At 45.7% G+C, this 19245-nt stretch overlaps 1 protein-coding gene across 7 annotated transcripts in view; it reads left to right on the plus strand.

Moving 5' to 3' along the window:
- The window catches only part of FHOD3 (formin homology 2 domain containing 3), a 497371-nt gene extending 482696 nt beyond the window's left edge, over nt 1–14675 (plus strand). For 5 of the 7 annotated variants that reach the window (XM_081253453.1, XM_081253447.1, XM_081253448.1 and 2 more), the window contains 2 exons: nt 2468–2629; nt 14065–14675. In XM_081253453.1, coding sequence (XP_081109579.1) covers nt 2468–2629; nt 14065–14147 — 245 coding nt within the window. In that variant the 3' untranslated portion in view covers nt 14148–14675. The remainder of the gene's footprint in view (nt 1–2467; nt 2630–14064) is intronic. The other 2 variants (XM_081253451.1, XM_081253452.1) reach the window with 1 other exon arrangement.
- The last annotated feature ends 4570 nt before the right edge of the window (nt 14676–19245 follow it).

Consider the following 19245-nt stretch of genomic DNA (forward strand, 5'->3'; position numbering starts at 1 on the left):
TATTTCTTTAAGTTAGATTTTTTAAGGGAAAAATTAGTTACAGTGTTTTCTTTCAAACTACAATTTACATATTTTCAAAAGTAAAGTTCAAATAAAGTGATATAGTCCTACCATGGTCTATAATGCTTTATCCCCTCCACCATATCTCTATCTATATATATTCATATATATTATATATAATAATTATATAGACATCTCAGTATATATAAATGCCTGGCTAACACTTGGGAGACCATGGGGAGCCAAATGGCCCCTTGGAGTCTGTAAGTTATGGGCAGTGTTCTCCTGTGGCTGTATGTGAGTGCAGAGGTTCCAGAAAGAGAAACATATACACGACCAAGAAGAATGGGCATAAATGGTAATCAGGCAGTGACGACAGTAACCAAGGGGAGAGGGGATAAGAAAGCAGAACCAAGAATGAGGTCATGAGAAAATGATGGCATCACAAAACTGAGTCTGACAGTCCTGGACAGATGGCAAGATGTTCCTTGTAAGCATCTCCTGACCCATCACAGTGAAAGCAGATTCCCAGGAATGTATAAGATGAAAGTATAGGTAATTCTCATGGAAAGATCAGATGATGCCTTCATTTCTGGCTCATCAGGAGCAAATTATATTATATTATGAGCAAAGACACTTGATTGAGCTTTGTGTTTTGGGAAGGGTAGCTTGGCATTTCAAAATGAGGCACAGAATTATAAATCAGTAGGTAAAAGGGAAAACAGGAAATTGCTGGGCAAAAAGCAATTGCTGTATTGATGGCTCTGCTATGAGGAGGGCCGTGGTTCAGAGGCTCTGCAGAGCCCCAGTCTGAGAGCTGTGCCACTATGAGGCCTCTTGCCTCCAACTTGAACACCTGGACCAGCCTGAGAATGCAGGAAAATTCAGCAATTTCAAATATTCGTTTCTGAGAAGAACATATTTTTAAAGTGTTTTATGACGCTGAAAAAGCTAGTCGTCTGATGGAAGCAAGTAGATCAAATTCCCTTGGGCATAAGCAGAAAATGTAAAATGTCCTGACTTTGTATATCCCAGTGCTGTAGGTATGCTCCCGCTCATAATGCAAAACGATTTTTATAAATGACCACAACAAAAACGTTGTCATCAGAAAACATTGCTGTCCTATGGCCACAGGTCTCAAATAGTGCAGGTGGTCCAACACTGGAATCCTGGTACTCCTTTTGCAAAGTGTTTATTTAATTCAGTCATGTGAACTTTACTAGCAGAAATTATGACTAAATTATAGCATATTACATATTTGCAGTGAACTTTCAACCACAAACACATGTCTAAAAAATGTGCAGTCTACTGAACCGTAATCAACTATTCCCAACTATTTCTATCAATATCCAAACACCGGAAGTTTTGAAAAATTAGTATAGATATATAGAATTCAAAATTTAAGATATATATTTACTAACATTTTTTTCACCTGTGGTTTGAGAAGAGCTGACTGTTCTTCAGCTTTAGCTGGACCTTGGACAAGTTCAGGGTACCTGTGTTCCATAAACATAAAAGTCTGAGAACACTCACCTGAAGGATTTTAAAGTTGCATGTCTATTACAAAGAGAAGTGTAGGTAGAGAAAATTCACAATTTTGAGCACACTGTACATCTTTTTTTCTTACAGAAGCATATTTCCCATCTTAGAGAAGAGATTTCACAAGGAAGTTGATCAGTCACAAAGGCACAGTTTTTGATGAATTAAAATAGCATTCATTTCTGAGTGTTTAATATGACTTGGGAACCCATGTTTTTGTGGTATTTTCTTCTTGCTGGTCTAGGGGCAGATGCTTTTATACCAGACTTGGACTGTCTTAACATACAGCTATTTATAAACATATTTTTTCTGGTCAGGGAGCAGATGAATGTACCAAAGAAAATGTTGCGTTAACTCCCTTTTCCTGGTAGAAGAGGGCAATCCTGTTATGATTTTTAAAGGCTAGTTAATCCAAAGGTAAGCTATATGTTACAAAATCCATTGATTTTTATTTAACTGAATGAGAAGTTAGGGCTAATTGACATTCGCTAGGCACACACAACCACAGATGGGGAGCTGACTTAACAAATGTCTCTGGACATTTCTGGAAGCATTCTACTGGGTATCTGTGATGTACGTAGCAGCACACAGTGTGGGAAGTCTGCCCTTCCACAACCACAGGACCTGGCAGGTGGAGGCACATCCAGGACAGTGAGACATGACAACACAGCTGTGTGACAGGGTAGTATGACATAAGGGCCCCAGGTATGGATTCATGGGAGGTCAGAATCTGGAGGGTGATGGTCACAGGTCACTGCGGTGCCCCTGCAGTGGGGACGGGGGAACACCCTTAGATCCATCAGGAGGCTCAACCCCGGCTCTGGCCTCTGCTGTGCTCTGTTGCTGACGAGCTTTGCTGCTGCAGGAGCAGTGCTGTGTTTTCCTTCTCTCTGAGCACCTCGTGCTCTCTGGTTGTTTAATTCTTCAGGATCCACTAGTTCGTGGACTGTGGGAATGGATGACTCGCCTAATGTCACGGATGATGCTGCTGATGAGATCATGGACCGCATCGTCAAGTCAGCCACCCAAGTGCCCAGTCAGCGAGTGGTGCCGCGGGAGAGGAAGCGCTCCCGGGCCAACCGGAAGTCTCGTAAGTGCCTTGGAGTTAGGATGTGGGACTCTGCCTGCAGGTACAAGCCCTCCAGTTCTGTATGACCCAGGAAGGCCAGGGACTCAGAGGTGGGCTCCGGTGAATTGTCAGTGGTGCCTGGAGGGCCCACCTGTGCCCATCGACAAAAGATCTCGTGCTGGACAGTCAGCACTGGCCACTGGGGAGGAGGGGTGCTGCAGCCACCTGTCCAGTGTATTTGCTATTTCTGGTCAGGCCTCTCCCAGTTCACACTTTGTCCCCAGGAAGGTGTGAAAGGCCCTTAGATGACTCTGGTGTGCAGGGGTGGGCACAGTGGGACCCATTGCCAAGTACGGTCCTGGATGCTTTGCTGAGGCTATATTATTGCCCCTCACCCAGCATCAGGAGCTACTTTCTGGCCTGGAGACTATTCCCCCAGGGGTTCACTGCTGCCCATGAACATGCTGAAGGTGAAACCAGGAGTGGCAAGCAATTTTTGGTCCTTAGGATGCTTAAAATAGTTCATGTTAGCCTAGGTTGACTAGTTGTTTTTTTTTCCTACCAAACAGAGGATTCAACTAAATCAAAGTGACTTATTTGCCCCTGTAGTCTCAACCTGTTACCCGCCCCTATCCGCCGAATGACAGGTGTGGAGTTGCCTCTGTGGGCACCGTGCTGACTCTCACAGGGATGGCTCACTGTAGAGAAGGTTATCTGAACCTTTGGCATCTGCCTTCATGGCCGTGGCCCTAGTGTGTTTCAGAAGAGAGCTCAGCCCCCAAGCTCTGGCCTCGTGCTGGTCACTCAAGGTCAATCCCTAGGACAGGGATTTATGATGTTTTATAAGAAGGAAGTCTGGCTGCCTCCTCATTTCCTGGCTCCCAAAAGTGAAGGGAGGGAGAGTGGCCATCAGGAGGCAGGAGTTCAGTAAGAACTCAAACTCAGAGCCCCCCAGGCGCTGCCAGCTTTGAGATTCGTACAAGAGGTGACTGCGTTTGGGGCTGCATATTTTGGACCCCTTGGTTCTGTTTGACCCGTTGAAATGCTTGTTTCCAGGGTAAAGAACACTAAACCAAATTGCTGCAGACTCTCGGACCCTGCTCCTTTCATATCATTGGCTTTAGATTCTGACAGGAATTGTTCCCCGGAAAAGAAAGTATCACTTGACACCTCCACCAGGGAGAAGCAGAGCTTCTCAAACCACAGAACTTGGGGGCCGGGGGATGTGATTCCAATTCAGTGAGATGGGTGGCTGAGAGTCTGCTTTCACCACACTCCTAGATGAGGTCCATCCTGCGGGTATACACTTTGAGTAACTTCTTGAACTGTGGCTCTCAACCATGGCTGCACATTAGAACTTTCTGCAGAGCTTTAAAAATTCCAGGTGTCTGGGCTGTACCCAGGCTGACCACCTGAGAACCTCTGCGGTTGGGCCCTGCCCAGGCCCCTTGGGTGATTAGTGGCCTTAGGAGAAGGACTCTTATTCCACTCTGTGTGCCCCCTGCCACATTCCCTCTGTTTTTTTAAATGGAAAACTATCATTCAGGGGCACTGGCTGTTTACATCTTCAGGAATATGTTTGTGGGCTCCAACGTCAATATCTAAGACCTTTACATTTATTTTTTCCAACATTTCACTATTTCCTGGTGCTGCTGTGAGTTCTTTGCCATTCTCTTGGTGCTCCCATGTAAGAACTTGGCTAGGGACTTGCTATTTAAAGTTTTTCCTCAGACAGTATGGGCACCTCTTGGAGGCTGGTTAGAAATGCATATTCATGGGGACCTCTCCAGGGCAACTGATTCAGAATCTGCATTTAACAAGATCCCTGGGGGACCCCATGCACGATAATGTGGAGGGGGTCAATGGGGTATGAGGCCAGGGCTGGAATTGCAGGGTCCCCAGGTGTGCACATCTTGGGGGGCAAACTCATCTCCAAAGGGGTGAGGCTGACCCACACTCTCTCCACACTGCATGTTCCAGGCCAGGCCAGCAAAGCACTTGTCTTTTTGCCTGTCTGAAGCATGCGAAATAGTATTCCTTATGGTTTTAACTTACTTTTCCCTGCTAGTGTTCTAGGAAGGTCGAGCCTCTTGTGATTTTCATCTCTTCTTTTGGGTATGGCTTGTCCATACCATTTGCCTGTTTTTCTCTTGCTCTTTTTCATGAACAGATATCTCTTTCTTAAATAGTTTTTTGAATGAAACTTATGAGAGGCTTTTTCAGGTGTCTTAAGTAGATTATCTTCAGTATTTGCCCTTTATTGCCCTCCTCTTATTTACCTCAATAAACCAGTAACCAAGTGGCAGAAATTTTGCACCAGTTAACTCCTGGGCTTCCTGCAGTGGGCAATCTTAGAGCAAGAGTCTCCACTGGGAGGAGCTGGGAAAAGCATGTGGGGAATCAGACGACAGGAGAGGAGTTGAGAAAGGATGCCAGGTGAGGGAGTGCCCTCCAGAAGGTGGGCGGGGTTGGGTCAGGGACCTCAGAAAAGGAGATTGATTGCCTGAGAGGGGCCTGGCTCAGGGTATGTTCTCCTCCTATAGGTTACACGTCTGTGTTGGCAAAGAGTGTTGGCCCTGCCCTCTGGTCTAGAGAGAACCAGATTCTTAGAGAGACACATAATGTCACTGGGAACAATAACACAGTCATAATTAGTTTTCGTCTTCAATCTGGCCAGAGAGATATTTTGCCTGTTTTTGTGGTTGACATAAAATAATTTCCTGTGGTATCGTTTCCATTCCAATCTTATGCAAAACAGCCCTATATTCTTTTTATTTAGCCCAACACATTTTGTCCTGTGATGCAGTTACTACAACAAATACAGCACTGCATGTATGTAAATGTTTATCTGTAGCAGGTTTCATTAATTAGTAATGGCACCATCCACAGAAATTTAAGATGGGGGAAGTTACTTTGATTTCTGTTATAAAGGGAAGTAAACTCTAGCTTTTCCTAAGAAGTTAAAGGAATGAGAAAAAACCAATTTGCAAAATCGATGTGAAGTGTCGGGCTGGGGCCTCACCCTGAAACGATGCTGCGTTTGATTTGATTGTGTAATGGTGGCCATGTGGCAAGTGGATAAATGAATAACCAGCATATTTGGGCTATACCTCATTTGGCTAAAGACAATAATAGTCTGGCTATTGTAGGAAACCAAACAGAATCCAGCTCATAACCTAGAGATTTATGACCTGCAAGCCCCTCAAGAATCCTCTGACATACTTAAACATCTGCTTTCATGTTTGGTGCTGGTGGCTAGGCCTACATCCACCAAATGTCCTGCTTAAAGCCTGACATATGCAGCCAGCTGGAGCTCACCGAGGGCACCATAATGGATTTGCAGGTTCCCAGGCTCTGCCCCTTGTGTTGTTTTCCCAGCTGGTGCCATTGGGGTCTCATTAAGTAAAATGTTCCGAACTGTCCAGTTGATTTCTAGCCTGTGAAATGTCAACACAATGCAGCTCATGTGCTTCCCCAGATTCTAGCCACGGCTCTCAAATCGGCTGGTGGAGATGGCCGAGGAGAGCATTCTCCAGGCTCTTTGTTTTCTCCTTATTTTGGTTTCTCTTTTCATCATACTGGGGCAAGTCCTTTGTCCTGGGGCTACTTGTTCTCTTAGGCCTCCCGGATGTTGGTCTTCCCTAGAAAACCCTGAAGCTGACGGGCATCTGAGATCTCCTTCCCACTGTGATTCTGCAGGACGGGCCTGGGGCCTGGGGAAGAAAAGGACCCCTTGTGTTCTTTTCTGTGGGACCCAACTTCGGAAGAGGGTCTCTGCCCAGCTGGCTGTCTGCATGTAGCCATTACCCTGGACTATCACAGAGCAGAGCAGGGATTCGGGACTCATAGTTGGCCTTTTCCTCTTCCCTGCTGAGCGAGGCTGAGTGCCCCCTCTCCTGTTGAGTTTCTCTTCAAGGGGAGTCTGGGCCCCACCTGTGATGTGACCGTGCAGTTTTGGGTTCAGGGCTATATTTCTTTAAAAATGCAGTCACTTCGATGTGACCTACAAATAATCTAACAGTGTCTTAGGAACATAAGGTTGGTCACCCCTACAAGACCAGTTTCTCAATGGGAAGGGCCAGAAGTCTGAGTCTCGGGGCTGCTAGGAAAGGAACACTGAACTCTGACTTGACGTCATGCTCTCATCCCACCCCGTCTCTTATGAGCCTTCCGCATTCCTCTTGAAGGGCATGTGACAGATTCACGTTGATTCGATATAACTAAAACCTTATTTTACAGAATATTGAGGGGTGTTGCCATGCTATCTGTTAAGTAGGATTCCGTGGAGAAGGAGAATGAACGAATCTGAAATAGAATATTGAATCTGTTTTAGGGGAAATGGGAGCTATGCCTCCCAAAATATTAGATTGAGCCCTGGAACTGATCAGCACTCAGCTTAGTTTAGTTGTCTCTAATTTTCCAAAGTGGTATTTGAAAATGTTCAGGAATTTTCCCACTAATCCCATTAAGAAAAATTTCCCTGCATGTTATTTACATGGTTCTTCCCTACTTAACAATTTTATATTCTTTTATAGGGACAATGGAATGGGCCAGAGACTTTAAAACGGATGCTCTTAGAATACAGTAAAATAAGATGTTAGTGGAAAGGACCAAAGTTTCTCAATCAAGGTTTTGTCTTGTCAACATCATAACTATTTACTCAGCACCTAATTATTCTTCGAGCTCATTAAAGCTGGACTGATTCCTCCTCTAAAGACAGCTAAGGGCAGCCACCCATGTGTACAGGACACATGACAGGAAGATAGAGTAAGTCCAAGAGAGAATCCAAATCTTTTCCCTAAACCCAGGTGGAGAGTCACTGCATTTTAGAGAGCCAGCGTAAGGGTCTGTGCCTCTGGGGAGAAGTGCCACCCCCATCAGTGCCCACGCCAGGCTCCGGGAGTACGGTGACCAGAGGGGGTGGAGCTGACAGCTGCTCTAGGATTCCCTGGGGCTGACTTTAAACCTACGGCGGGTGTCAAGCCCTTGTCACTAGAAAAGGAAGATGGGGAAGTAAGGAAGGCATCTGCCGCCCGGCTCCGCACTGGGAAGGTCTTGGAGGCGGGGCTGGATGGACACAGGAAAGGGACTGTGAAGGGGTTTGACGGCGGTGGGCTGGGAGGCATAATTAGACTCTGTGGACGGGGGAGAGAAGTGAGGCCCGAATCCGAGCAGGGGCTATCAGAACAGACTGCAAGTCTCCTGGAGACAGGCCCTAAACAGGGGTGTACGGGGCTCGTACCCAAGCCCAAGCGGGTGGAAGCAGCCCCCTGCTCTAGAGCAGGGTCAGGCTGGTAGCCAGGACTCTGAGGTGGAAAGAAGCTTAGGTAGAAGCCTTGGGGTTAGACAAGTGGTGCCGGAAGAGCTTGGGAGGGTCTCACTGCCCTGAATGTCTCTCTGGTTGTTGTATTTTTGGACAAATCTCCCTTCCAAATTGGGAACTAGCACTTTGAAAAAGGAGGCTGGCTGTGTGCCGTCCTCCACCGTGTCTGTCTGTATGCCAGGTACCCTTTTGCCCCAGAGTGGAAGTTCAAGAGGAATCTGAGAATTTGTCTTTCCTGCATCAGGGCAAAGTACAGGGTTCTAGGAAAGGTGCTTTGGAAAGTGCCAAGCACCTTACTGGCAAGGGGTTACAGAAGTTCATTGCCTTTGCTGCCAAGTTCAGATGGAATCCAGTTCCATGCTTGGGAATTTGCACAGTCATACAGCCGAGGAGACTGTTCCCGTATAAATGGCTTGGCCTCACTGAGCCTCAGTTGTCTTCGATACAATGAGGGCGGTCGTGCCAGCCTCCCGGGATGGTTGTGAGGGTTAAGCGGGGCACCTAGGACGGGTTCTCAGCACCCTCCTTCCCTTCACACTGCTGTCCAAGGGTCCCAAACATGGTAGGAATGTGAAGCTGCCTGCAGGCGTTTAGGAGCTGCCAGGAAAGTCACCCACGAGCCTGTGCACAGAAACCACACCTGCCCCCATATCACTTTGCTACCATCACCCACCTGGCTCCTCATCGACCACTGTCCACCTCACTTGGCCTGCCGTAATTTGTAGACCAGACCCACCTTCCCCTCTCTTTTTACCCCCAGGACACTGGTGCAGTGGCTTGCCCCTGTGCACGGAAGCCTGGATTGTTAGCATTGTACGTGTCTAGTATTGTTGTGACATCCCAGTAAGCGCTAAAGAGCTAGACTTCATCTGGAAGGGGGGAAGGCAGTTCTGTCCCGCCCAGGACTTGCAATAACGCTGAGAACTCTGAGCTCAGAAAGCCATGGAGCGAACGGTTTTGTTTCTTTCCGCCCAGGCCAGGTCCCATCCTCTCCCGTCCTCCCCAACACCGTGACCCATAAGAAGAAGTCTGCTTTTGCATTCCAACTGATTGCTTTCTGTTCAGTGCTTACCTAGGAACCAAAGAGATTATTGAGGAGCACTGGATGTGAACATAGCCACAGATGTAGGGGGGAAGTGGGGTAGGGGCACTGCGCAGCCAAGACCAGTGGCCAGACCAGTGGCTGTAGAAAGCGCCCGATACCATAAGTATTGCTGAGAGCCATCTCAGCATGAGTGAACTCAGTTTCAGGTTAAGCAGAATTCGGAGACTTCAGCCCTATCACCACAAAGGCCATGCCTTCATGCGGGGCCCCCTTTCCCCGCATCTCACTCAGATGGCAGTGTTCTAAGTCAGGGATCTGAATCTCCTGGGGAGGTTAGAATGCACTGTCGGGGCCTCTCCCAGAGATCTTGATTCTTTGTGCCCAGGCTGAGTCTAAGAAGTTGAGTTTAAATCAACCAGGTCTGGGAACCGTGGCTTCTTGTCATTGTTATTCCACGTTTTATTTTTTTAGCTTTTGATTTTGAAAGAATTTTAGACTTAACAAAAACGTCACAAAAATAGCACAGAGAGTTGCCTTATATCTTTCACCCAGCTTCCCGTCATGTTAACGGCCTGCGCACTGTAGGACAATGCATCAAAAAATTAACTCAGCTGCAGGCTTGACTCAGATTTCAGCATTTTCCCCCTAATGCCCTCTTTCTGTTCCATGATCCCACCCAGGGTCCCACGTTGCATTGTCGTCATGTCTCCTTAGTCTCCTCTGATCTGTGGAGGACATTTCATGACCTTGACACTTTTGAAAAGTACCAGTCAGTTAGTTATTTTGTAGAATGCTGTCAACTTGGGAAACCTCTTCTTTTAATGGATGGGATTTTATGATGGAGGGTGGAAGTAAGAAAAATAACCCAAATGGTTAAATAATTGACGTTGACCAAAAAAACCCAAACCCATGAAAATCCCACAGAATATCTAACATCGAATCACTAAGAATGATACACCTTAAAATGATTCCCAGTGTTTAAGTCCGAAGAGGCAGGACTGGGCCTGCCATTTTTCTCCAGTCGCAAACAGGTCCCTCTAGGAGCAAGGGCTGCACACATGGACAAGCAGCATTTGAATACCAGCGGGGCCAGTTACCTCCCAATCCCAAGAAACAAACATGTAAGATATCTTCAAGTTCTGATATGAGCCCCTGTCATCCTAGACACGGCGCTCTTAGTATACTCGATAGAACAATTTTTAGGATCTTCGGGATTGCAAAAAAAACAAAACAAAACACACACACACAACTTATTTCCAAATTGCTTGACATTACGTGCAAAAAATGAAAAAAAAAAAAAACCTGTCAGTGGTCCAAAGGTGAAAGAGCACACATGTGGGTTTCTGTCACATGGAAGTAAAACTCGGTCCATTTGCCATCAACATGAAAGACTGTCAGAACATGTGCTGCCAGGCGCGTCAGGGCACAGTTGTTTCCAGGGTGGGCTCTGATTCAAACGTCCTGGCCCAAATCCTTCTCTTCCCCTTACTGTGTACATAGGGGCCAGAGACTCGATCTCTCTATGCCGCTGCTGCTCGTTCCCTGGGGAGCTGATCACAGTCCCCATCTCATAGGGTTTCCACAAATATGGGGTGAAATGATCCATGGTAGCACTCAGGAAATGGCAGCCACCACTGCCGTTATTCTCAGATTCACATCAGCAAAGAGTTGCCTGGGAGCACTTTGTAGGATCAAAACATTTTTTTTTCAATTCAAGGGAGGGGGGAAAGTAAGAGAAAACGAACTTATGATTTTTCCATGAGCCCCAGACGCCCCTGTGCTGCATGTTGACAGCAGAGGCACCTCTGTGTCAGACCCCGCTGCTGACATTGTGAGAGCTGTCCCAAGCCCCTGGGGCATCGAGTGGCTGCCAGCAAAGTGACCCATGCCATCTATGGAAGGAGTGTGAGGCAGACAGGGATAAACATTTCCAGGGCCTGTTCTCTGTTAAGCAGCTGCGGGGAGGGGAGGCTGTCACATGTGACAGGCTGGCGAGCAGCTCTGCTGCAGCCGGGGCATTCAAGTGGGAAGCAGGAAAGGGGAGCAGTGGAGAGGGGCCCGGAGGGATGTTATCTTAGCAGATGTCAGCCAGCCCTCCCCCCTGCACCCCTCCCCCCGCCCCCACCACCTGCCCGCATTTGAGACGGTGCTAGTTGAGAATTCCCTATTTGATGGAAGGCTTGTTTCTGTTGTGCAAGTTCCATATCCTGCCAGCTCCTGCGTGCTGGTCCTCTCATTCTCATATGTCCTCAGCCCTTTGCTGCTTTCTGGAAACTTTCTGCCTGAGGGCCAACTCCTGTGCGGACAGGGTCTGCTGCCCTGCGCCCTTCCCCTCACTCTGTGTTCCTGTCAGCTCCCGGCCTCCTTGGTGGGACACTTGGCTCAAGGTGGAGGCTCACGTAATACCTGTTGAATGAATGAGTTAACTGACGAGCAGGTAGATGGACAGACAGACACCGCAACAGGCCCTTTCCAGGCAGGACTTGAATCAGGGTACAAAGCTGATTTCAACTGATGACCTTCATTTCACACCTTCTTTCAAGAGTCTTTAACAAAGGAAGGGTTCAAATTCTTAAGGTCCTTTTCAGGATTAATGTATTTCTGGGAGAATTTATCTGAATTGTCATGAAGGCCCACAGAAAGTAGGACTCCATAAATGGGGCCGGGTTTTCTATGAATACCTGCCTTTCAGGGACACATCTGGCAAGTGAAGGGACCTTCACTTATACTGGCTTTTCCCCACAGCAGAGAAAAGCCCAGGCTGGAGGGCGCAGGAGGGTCCTCAGGGGTCTCGTGCATCAAAGCTGCGAGTAGACCATGAGGCTGAGGACAGCAAGGCTGGTGCAGCACCATTAAGCTTTGTTCTGTTCTCTGAGCTGGTCCCAGATGGGCTGGCCCGATGCCCATATCTATTAGCGATTATTGCCTGTTCCGTAAGGTGCCAGGGTCCTTACTCAAGTATTTATGTGAACTGAACCCTATAGTTCTAGGGCTAAAGCAAACATGTGAACAGAACTGTAAGAGGCGTCTGTCAACGCCACCAGTTCGTGGAGTCTTCTGTGGTCATTTGGCCACGTGTGTATACCTGAAGGCACAAAGCTGTGGTTCCCAGCCCATGCCACCTCCTGCTGCTAAGGAAACGTAAGATGCCCTCCTAGTGCAACATGGACTTATTCAGGCAGAATTTTGCATCTTGGATAAGAGGTCTCACCAGTCCTTGTCAAGGATGAGAAATATTTCATCTTGTTTTCTGCCATTAAAATTATTTTCTTTCTTTAACAAACACTTGAAGGAGTGTTTAAAGAACATAAAGGGTATTACAAACTAGTGTTTTTATTGCTGCCCCATAGAACGAATTCCATTACTCAGTTAAATGCAATCTGCCTCCAGCCAAGGCTCTGGAGCCAAACATTTTGTCTGGATGAGTTAAATACTCAGTCTGGAGCCCAAGGGGTCCGGGGTTGCAGGAGGGTTAGCCAGTGTAGGAGCAGCTGCGGACGGGTGGCTCTAGGGCCCTGAGCTGGGCTTGAAAATACAGCAGCATGCGGTGGCATGATCTGAGGGTACCCCTCACCACAGAGCTTTGTGCGTCTATAAACCCATGCTTAATGTCTGTGAATCTTCACTAAGTGTGTCCATTCTTTGAGTCACAGTGCTGAGCACACAATAGGCTCTCCATGTAGTATTTGTTGACTGACGGACTGATGGATTGGGTGTTGGCCCCTGTTCAGAGTGCTGATTCCTGGGAAAGAAGAAAGCATTTATTAGTAGATATTAGCCTCTGTTTGTTCTACCAGAGACCTAGCTCTTTCAGATTCTTTGCCCATGGGCTAAGTGGGCTTTTGCCCAGGGGAGGCATGGATTTGGGTGTTGCTGCAGACACACGAGGTGGGACCCTCACCTCTGGGGAGGCCTCAGAGGGCACAGGACCCCTTGTCATAGAGGGGGCATGGGGAATTAGGTCTGGCAAGGAAGGTGGGAAAACACTAAGGGTGAGCTTTACTTTCTCCACGTTCTAATCAAGGGCCTTCCCTGAGGATCTCAGGGACTCCAGCTGACTGAGGATGTACTGTAGATGGTAGATCTGTAACACATCTCTTCTGAAAATAGAATACCCAGAACTCTGTATGACTTCCATACAGGGTAGGCCAAATACAATTTATCAACTAAGGAAAATGTAATTAGGAACCTTTCAAATGAAAGGACCAGTCTTGGAAGGGGCAGCTGCCTCATCATGCAGCCTTATTCAGCCTTTACTTTGACATCGAAATTGATCAACACTAAACAATGGAAAACCCATAATGTCAGGCTAAACATAAGCCAATTCTAAGTCAGTTAAATATGAGTGTGCCTCCAGCTGCCAGTTGTAAACCTCAGAGCGGGGAGGTCATTGGTCCTTCTTGAGCCTGTGTGTTTCGCAGAGAACATCCACCAAATCCACTCAGAAGTTTGGCAGTTTGCTCCTTGGCATCCAGTCTACAAGGAGTCACTGGTTATTCTCTGTAGAGGCCCTTTGATGAGTTAAGACTAAGACCCTGATGCTCGTGGAGAACTCATCCTGACAGCTACCCCTTGCGCCGGGTTCCGTTAATGCCTTGCTGTGGGGCCTCTACAGAGGTATGTCCCTGCAGATTTGCGGGATTATTTTACCTAATTTGCATCACTGGAATTTGCATTTTCCTATGCTCAGTAATTCCTTTTCCAGCTCTGATCCGCTCCTTATGCTGGGAAAGGCTGAGCTCTCAACATGCCACCTGCATTTTGTAGCTTGCACCGTTTCTCAGACACCTCATGAGGGTGGGCCTCTCCTCCCTCCTTACAAGGTCCCCTATCTACCTGACTTTCCAGGTCAGTGCCTGTGTCATCTTCAGGTCAGTCCCTGGCAGCCCCTAGATTGTCCCTGCCCTGGTGGCCAGCCAGCCAGGGCACTTCAGCAGGAGTAGGACGGGGCCAAGTGTCCGTGAGCGCTGTGACTCCTCTGGGAGTCCTCGGGGGAAGGAGGCCTGTGGCCTGACTGCCACGTGCCTGGTTGCTAACACCGCCTTCTCTTCTCGTCCCTTCGCCTCTGGTCTGCCGGCGCGGCTGCAGTGCGGAGGACCCTGAAGAGTGGCCTGACTCCGGAAGAAGCCAGGGCCCTGGGCCTGGTGGGCACCTCAGAGCTGCAGCTGTGACCCCCTGGTGCCCTAAGGTGTGTGCCCATGCAGAGTGCAAGCTCCTGCTGGAAGGAACCCCTCCGGCGGGAGGTGAGGAGACTCTGACACCCAAAGGTTCTGAAAGGGGTGCCCATGCCTAGGTGTCACCGAGTGACTTGCGTAACCCGCTGTGCACTGACATGGATCTTGGAGTCCCCTTCACAGACTTTCTTCATGTCAGCTGTGTTTCTCTTGTTTCCTTGACACCTGGCTTAGTAGTTCCAAAGCGTGACACCTTTTCTGTGCAAGGAACAGCCCTTTTATGGAGCAAATCACTTCTGTCACAGTTACTATGGTCATGAGGCAGTTTGATTAGGTTCACAGACTGGGTCTCTCCATAACACCAAAATATCCAGATGTAAACTCCAAAATTGTACACAAAAGAAAGCACAGACTGTTTACCAGTTGTGGATTTTAGATGTACTAAATGTTTATACAAATTCAGAAATGTACACCATGTTTCAAATACTAAATAAATAGAGTTTAATGCCATAATGGAAATTTTCATTCTCCTGGTGCAGGACTTTAAACAGCTCCATAGGCTTGCCCCCTTCTGAATCAGCAAAACCTTTTCTAGGGTTCATCAGAAGGACCCTGGCTCGGAATGGCCTCCAGGCCCTTTGGGTTTCCTTTTTTTGTTGTTGTTAATTGAGTGAGAGACACTGACATGTGCTCTTTGTAACTCCAGATTAATTAGGCATCAATCTTTGTGGCAGTACAAGTTAGCAATAACCTCACGTGTATCGCCTTACCCGTGTGCTTTGTTTTAAAAATCTGAACTATTCTGCAACTCATTCACTTGCTTGTTATGTAAAACTTCATTTTCTCAAAAAGATTTACTAAGTCACCAAAACAAAATGAAAATTTAAAGCTTCGCCTGCAGAGAACTTCAGAAGTGTTGTCCTTGGCACTCAAGTGCAGGTCATCAGCAGCTCAGGTGTCCAGAGGGGAAGGCGCTGTGAGGAGCTCTCAGCAACCGCAGAGCCACGCTGAGGGGCCTGATGCCCAGGTGGTGGCCAAGCCCTCCACAGGGACCCTCAGCCCAGGGTCACGTGGCTCCCTGTGAAGAAACTCTGCCTCTGAAAATAGGGAAGGGTCAACAATTGCAGCAGGTATTCAATGGGGGCGGTGCCAAAAGATCATCAGGTCACCAATCCTATCTGTGCCTTTTAAAAAAATAATGAATTAATTTTTTGGCTGCATTGGGTCTTCATTGCTGCGCGCAGGCTTTCTCTAGTTGCAGCGAGTGGGGGCTGCTATTCGTTGCGGTGCGCGGGCTTCTCATTGTGGTGGCCTCTCTTGTTGTGGAGCATGGGCCCTAGGCATGCGGACTTCAGTAGTTGTGGCACTCAGGCTCAGTAGTTGTGGCTCGTGGGCTCTAGGACGCAGGCTCAGTAGTTGTGGCGCACAGGCTTAGTTGCTCCGTGGCATGTGGGATCTTCCCGGACCAGGGTTCGAACCTGTGTGCCCTGCATTGGCAGGCAGATTCTTAACCACCGTGCCACCAGGGAAGTCCCCTGTGCCTCACTTTCAAAACCTCTGTGACTGTGCATTCCTGAATCTGGGCAGATGGGATTTAGAGACAGGATGCTGTCCTGTAGTCTAAAGAGCTGAAGATAATATATTCACCCCACAGGCTTCTGTGACTTCCCCCCCACCCCAACTTCTGCATCTCCACTATCGGGGAGACAGGGAGCTCTTTCAAGCGGGCATTTGTCAAATAATACGTGATGCATGTGAGCCCCCAAGAGAATCTGGAACCTACAAGAGTTAGGTCTGTATATTCCAGACAATTGAGTTTATTTAATCACTTTATTGAAAAGGGTGCACAGGGTATCAATGTTTATTTCCTTATGGTTCTAAATAACGTATAATATTCTGCATGTGGTTTAGTGGTTTGTGAGAGCCTCGGCACTGAATATGAACATGGAATATATGTATTACTGGGGATTGTGATGGGCAAACAGAAGGAAGACGCATTTTTTTTTCACCATTTAGTGAACAAATACTTTGATGCCCTTCCGGGGGCCCCTGGTGTTCTGCTGAGAGTTACTGCTTTAGAATAAAAGGTCACATTTGGAAGGAAGTGACTGAATAAATCTAATGTTAATTTTATTTTAGGGATTAAAAATTATCAGAGGGAGCAAGCTAGGTCAACTAATTTCTAGGTTACAGCTAGGTAAAGTGGGTCTCTTTTTTTGGGAATTAGTTTAGTAGTTTTTAGTGAATCTGAAGGATTTTTTTCTATTGCTCACTTCCTCTCTCCTTGTCGCCACTCATTCTGGCTGCCTCTATTAGTGTTTTTAATTCAAGGAGTTAAATTTCTCTAAAAGACTTTTGAGAAGCATTAAAGTGAATGATACTTCACACTTGTGAGATGCTGTTGCTAATTGTGCTGGTCACCACCATACATATTCTTGTGTCTATTTCTTAATCTGGGTTGAAATTACAAAACTGCTGGTAAAGAAAGGCAAACACTTTAAAGATGCCTGGGTTTTGGTTTCTTTGGAGTCTTAAGGTTTTTTCTTTCTATTTAAAAAATAACTTACTGAGGGATTTGGGGATGGAGGGGAGGGTGCACAAAGATATACCATGCTTATGGATTGGAAGAATACTGTTAAAACAACTATACAGCTCACGGCAATCTACAGATTCATTGCAATCCCTATCAAAATACGAATGGCATTTTTCACAGCAGTAAAACAAATAATTCTAAAATTTGTATGGAAACACAAAAGACACTGGGTAGCTAAAACAATCATGAGAAAGAAGAACAAAGTTGGAAATATCGCACTCCGTGATTTCAAACTATACTGCAAAGCTACAGTCATCAAAATAGTATGGTACTGGCACAAAAACAGACACATAGACCAATGGAACAGAAAAGAGCCCAGAAATGCCACACTTATATTGTCATAATTAATCTACAACAAAGGAGGCATGAATATACAATGGGGAAAATATAGCATTTTAAATCAATAGTGTTGCGAAAATTGGAGACCTACATGCAAAAGAATCAACCTGGACAACTCTCTCACACCATGTAGAAAAATAAATTCAAAATGGATTAAAGATTTAAATGTAAGGCCTGAAACCATAAAACTTCTAGAAGAAAACATAGGCAGTATGCTCTTTGACATTTTTTTTTTTTTTTGCTCAGGCAAGGGAAACAGAATAAACAAATGGGACTACATCAAACTAAAACACTTTTGCACAGGGAGAGAAACTATGAACAAAATGAAAAGGACACACCTACTGAGTGTGGGAAGACATTTGCAAACAATATACCTGATAAGGGGTTAATATCCAAAATATCCAAAGAACTCCTGCAACTCAACATAAAAAAAAAAAACTGATTAAAAAATGAGCAGAGGGGACCTCCATGGTGGTCCAGTGGTTAGGACTCCATGCTTCCAATGCAGGGGGCGCAGGTTCGATCCCTGGTTGGGGAGCTAAGATCCCACAAGCTTCATGGCATGGCCAAAAATAAATAAATAACAATTTTAAAAAATGGGCAGAGGACCTGAATAGACATTTTTCCAAAGAAGACATACAAATGGTCAATAGGCACCTGAAAAGATGCTCAACATCACTAATCATCAGACAAGTGCAAATCAAAACTACAATGAGATATCATCTCATACCTGTCAGGATGACTATTATAAAAAAGACAACAAATAAGTATTGGGGAGAATGTGGAGAAAAGGGAAACCTTGTTGCTGGGAATGTAAATTGATGTAGCCACTGTGGAAAACAGTATATAAAGTCCTCAAAAAATTAGAAATAGAACTACCATATGATCTAGCAACTCCACTTCTGGGTATTTATCTGAAGAAAACAAAAACACTAATTAGAAAAGATATATGCACCCCTATGTTTATTGCAGCATTACTTACGATAGCTAAAAATATAGAAGCAACCTAAGTTCCCATCGATAGATGAATGAATAGAGAAGATGTGGTGTGTGTGTATATATATATATATATATATACATATATATATATTCACACACACACAATAGAATGTTACTCAGCCATACAGAAAAGAATGAAATCTTGCCAATTGTGACAACATGGATGGACTTAGAGGGTATTACGCTAAGTGAAATAAGTTAGACAGAGAATGACAAAAACCATATGATTTTATTTTAATGTGAAATCTATACATGAAAAAAAATGAACAAACAAAACAGAAACAGACTCATAGTTACAGAGAACAAACAGGTGTTTGCCAGAGGGGAAGGAGTTTGGGGAAGGAGAGAAATAAGTGAGGGAAATTAAGAGGTATAAACTTCCAGTTATAAGACAAATGAGTCACAGGTATGAAATATACAGTGTGGGGAATATAGTCAATAATTACATAGTATTTTTGTATGGTGACAGATGGTAACTAGACTTGTGGTGATCATTTTGAAAGTACAGAAATATTGAATCACTATGTTGTACACTAGGAAATAACTATCATGGTGTTATAGGCCAATTATACTTCAAAACAAACTCTTAGAAAAAGAGATCAGACTTGTGGTTACCAGAGGCAGCAGGTGGGGGGAGGAGGAATTGGATGAAGGCAGTCAGAAGGTATAAACTTCCAGATAAGGTAAATAAGTACTAGGGATGTAACGTACCTGATGAATATAATTAACACTGCTGTATATTATATATGAAGTTGTTAAGAGAGTAAATCCTACAAATTCTTATCACAAGAAAAAAATACTTTTTTTCTGTTTCTTTAATTTTGCATCTATATGAGAGGATGGATGTTCACTAAATGTATTGTGTAATCATCTCATTATGTATGTAAGTCAAATCATTAGGCTGTATACCTTAAACATATACAGGGCTATATGTCAATTATATCTAAATAAAACTGGAAGAAAATAAAGATATTCCACAAAGGATCGGCACAGCACATTAAAGATATGGCATTAAATCCACCACAAGGTAAGTAGGACACCTTCTGTGCCTCTGTGTCAGCGGCAGGCTTTCTTGGACTGCGATAGGTCACTGCAGTACTTGGACTATTCAGTTGGCCTAGCTAAGCAGAGGCCTTGGCTATTGCTCTTTCAGAAAATAAACCA

The sequence above is a fragment of the Mesoplodon bidens genome (genome assembly GCF_964165515.1).
Source record: "Mesoplodon bidens genome assembly, chromosome: 13".
Taxonomy (NCBI): Eukaryota; Metazoa; Chordata; class Mammalia; order Artiodactyla; family Ziphiidae; genus Mesoplodon; species Mesoplodon bidens.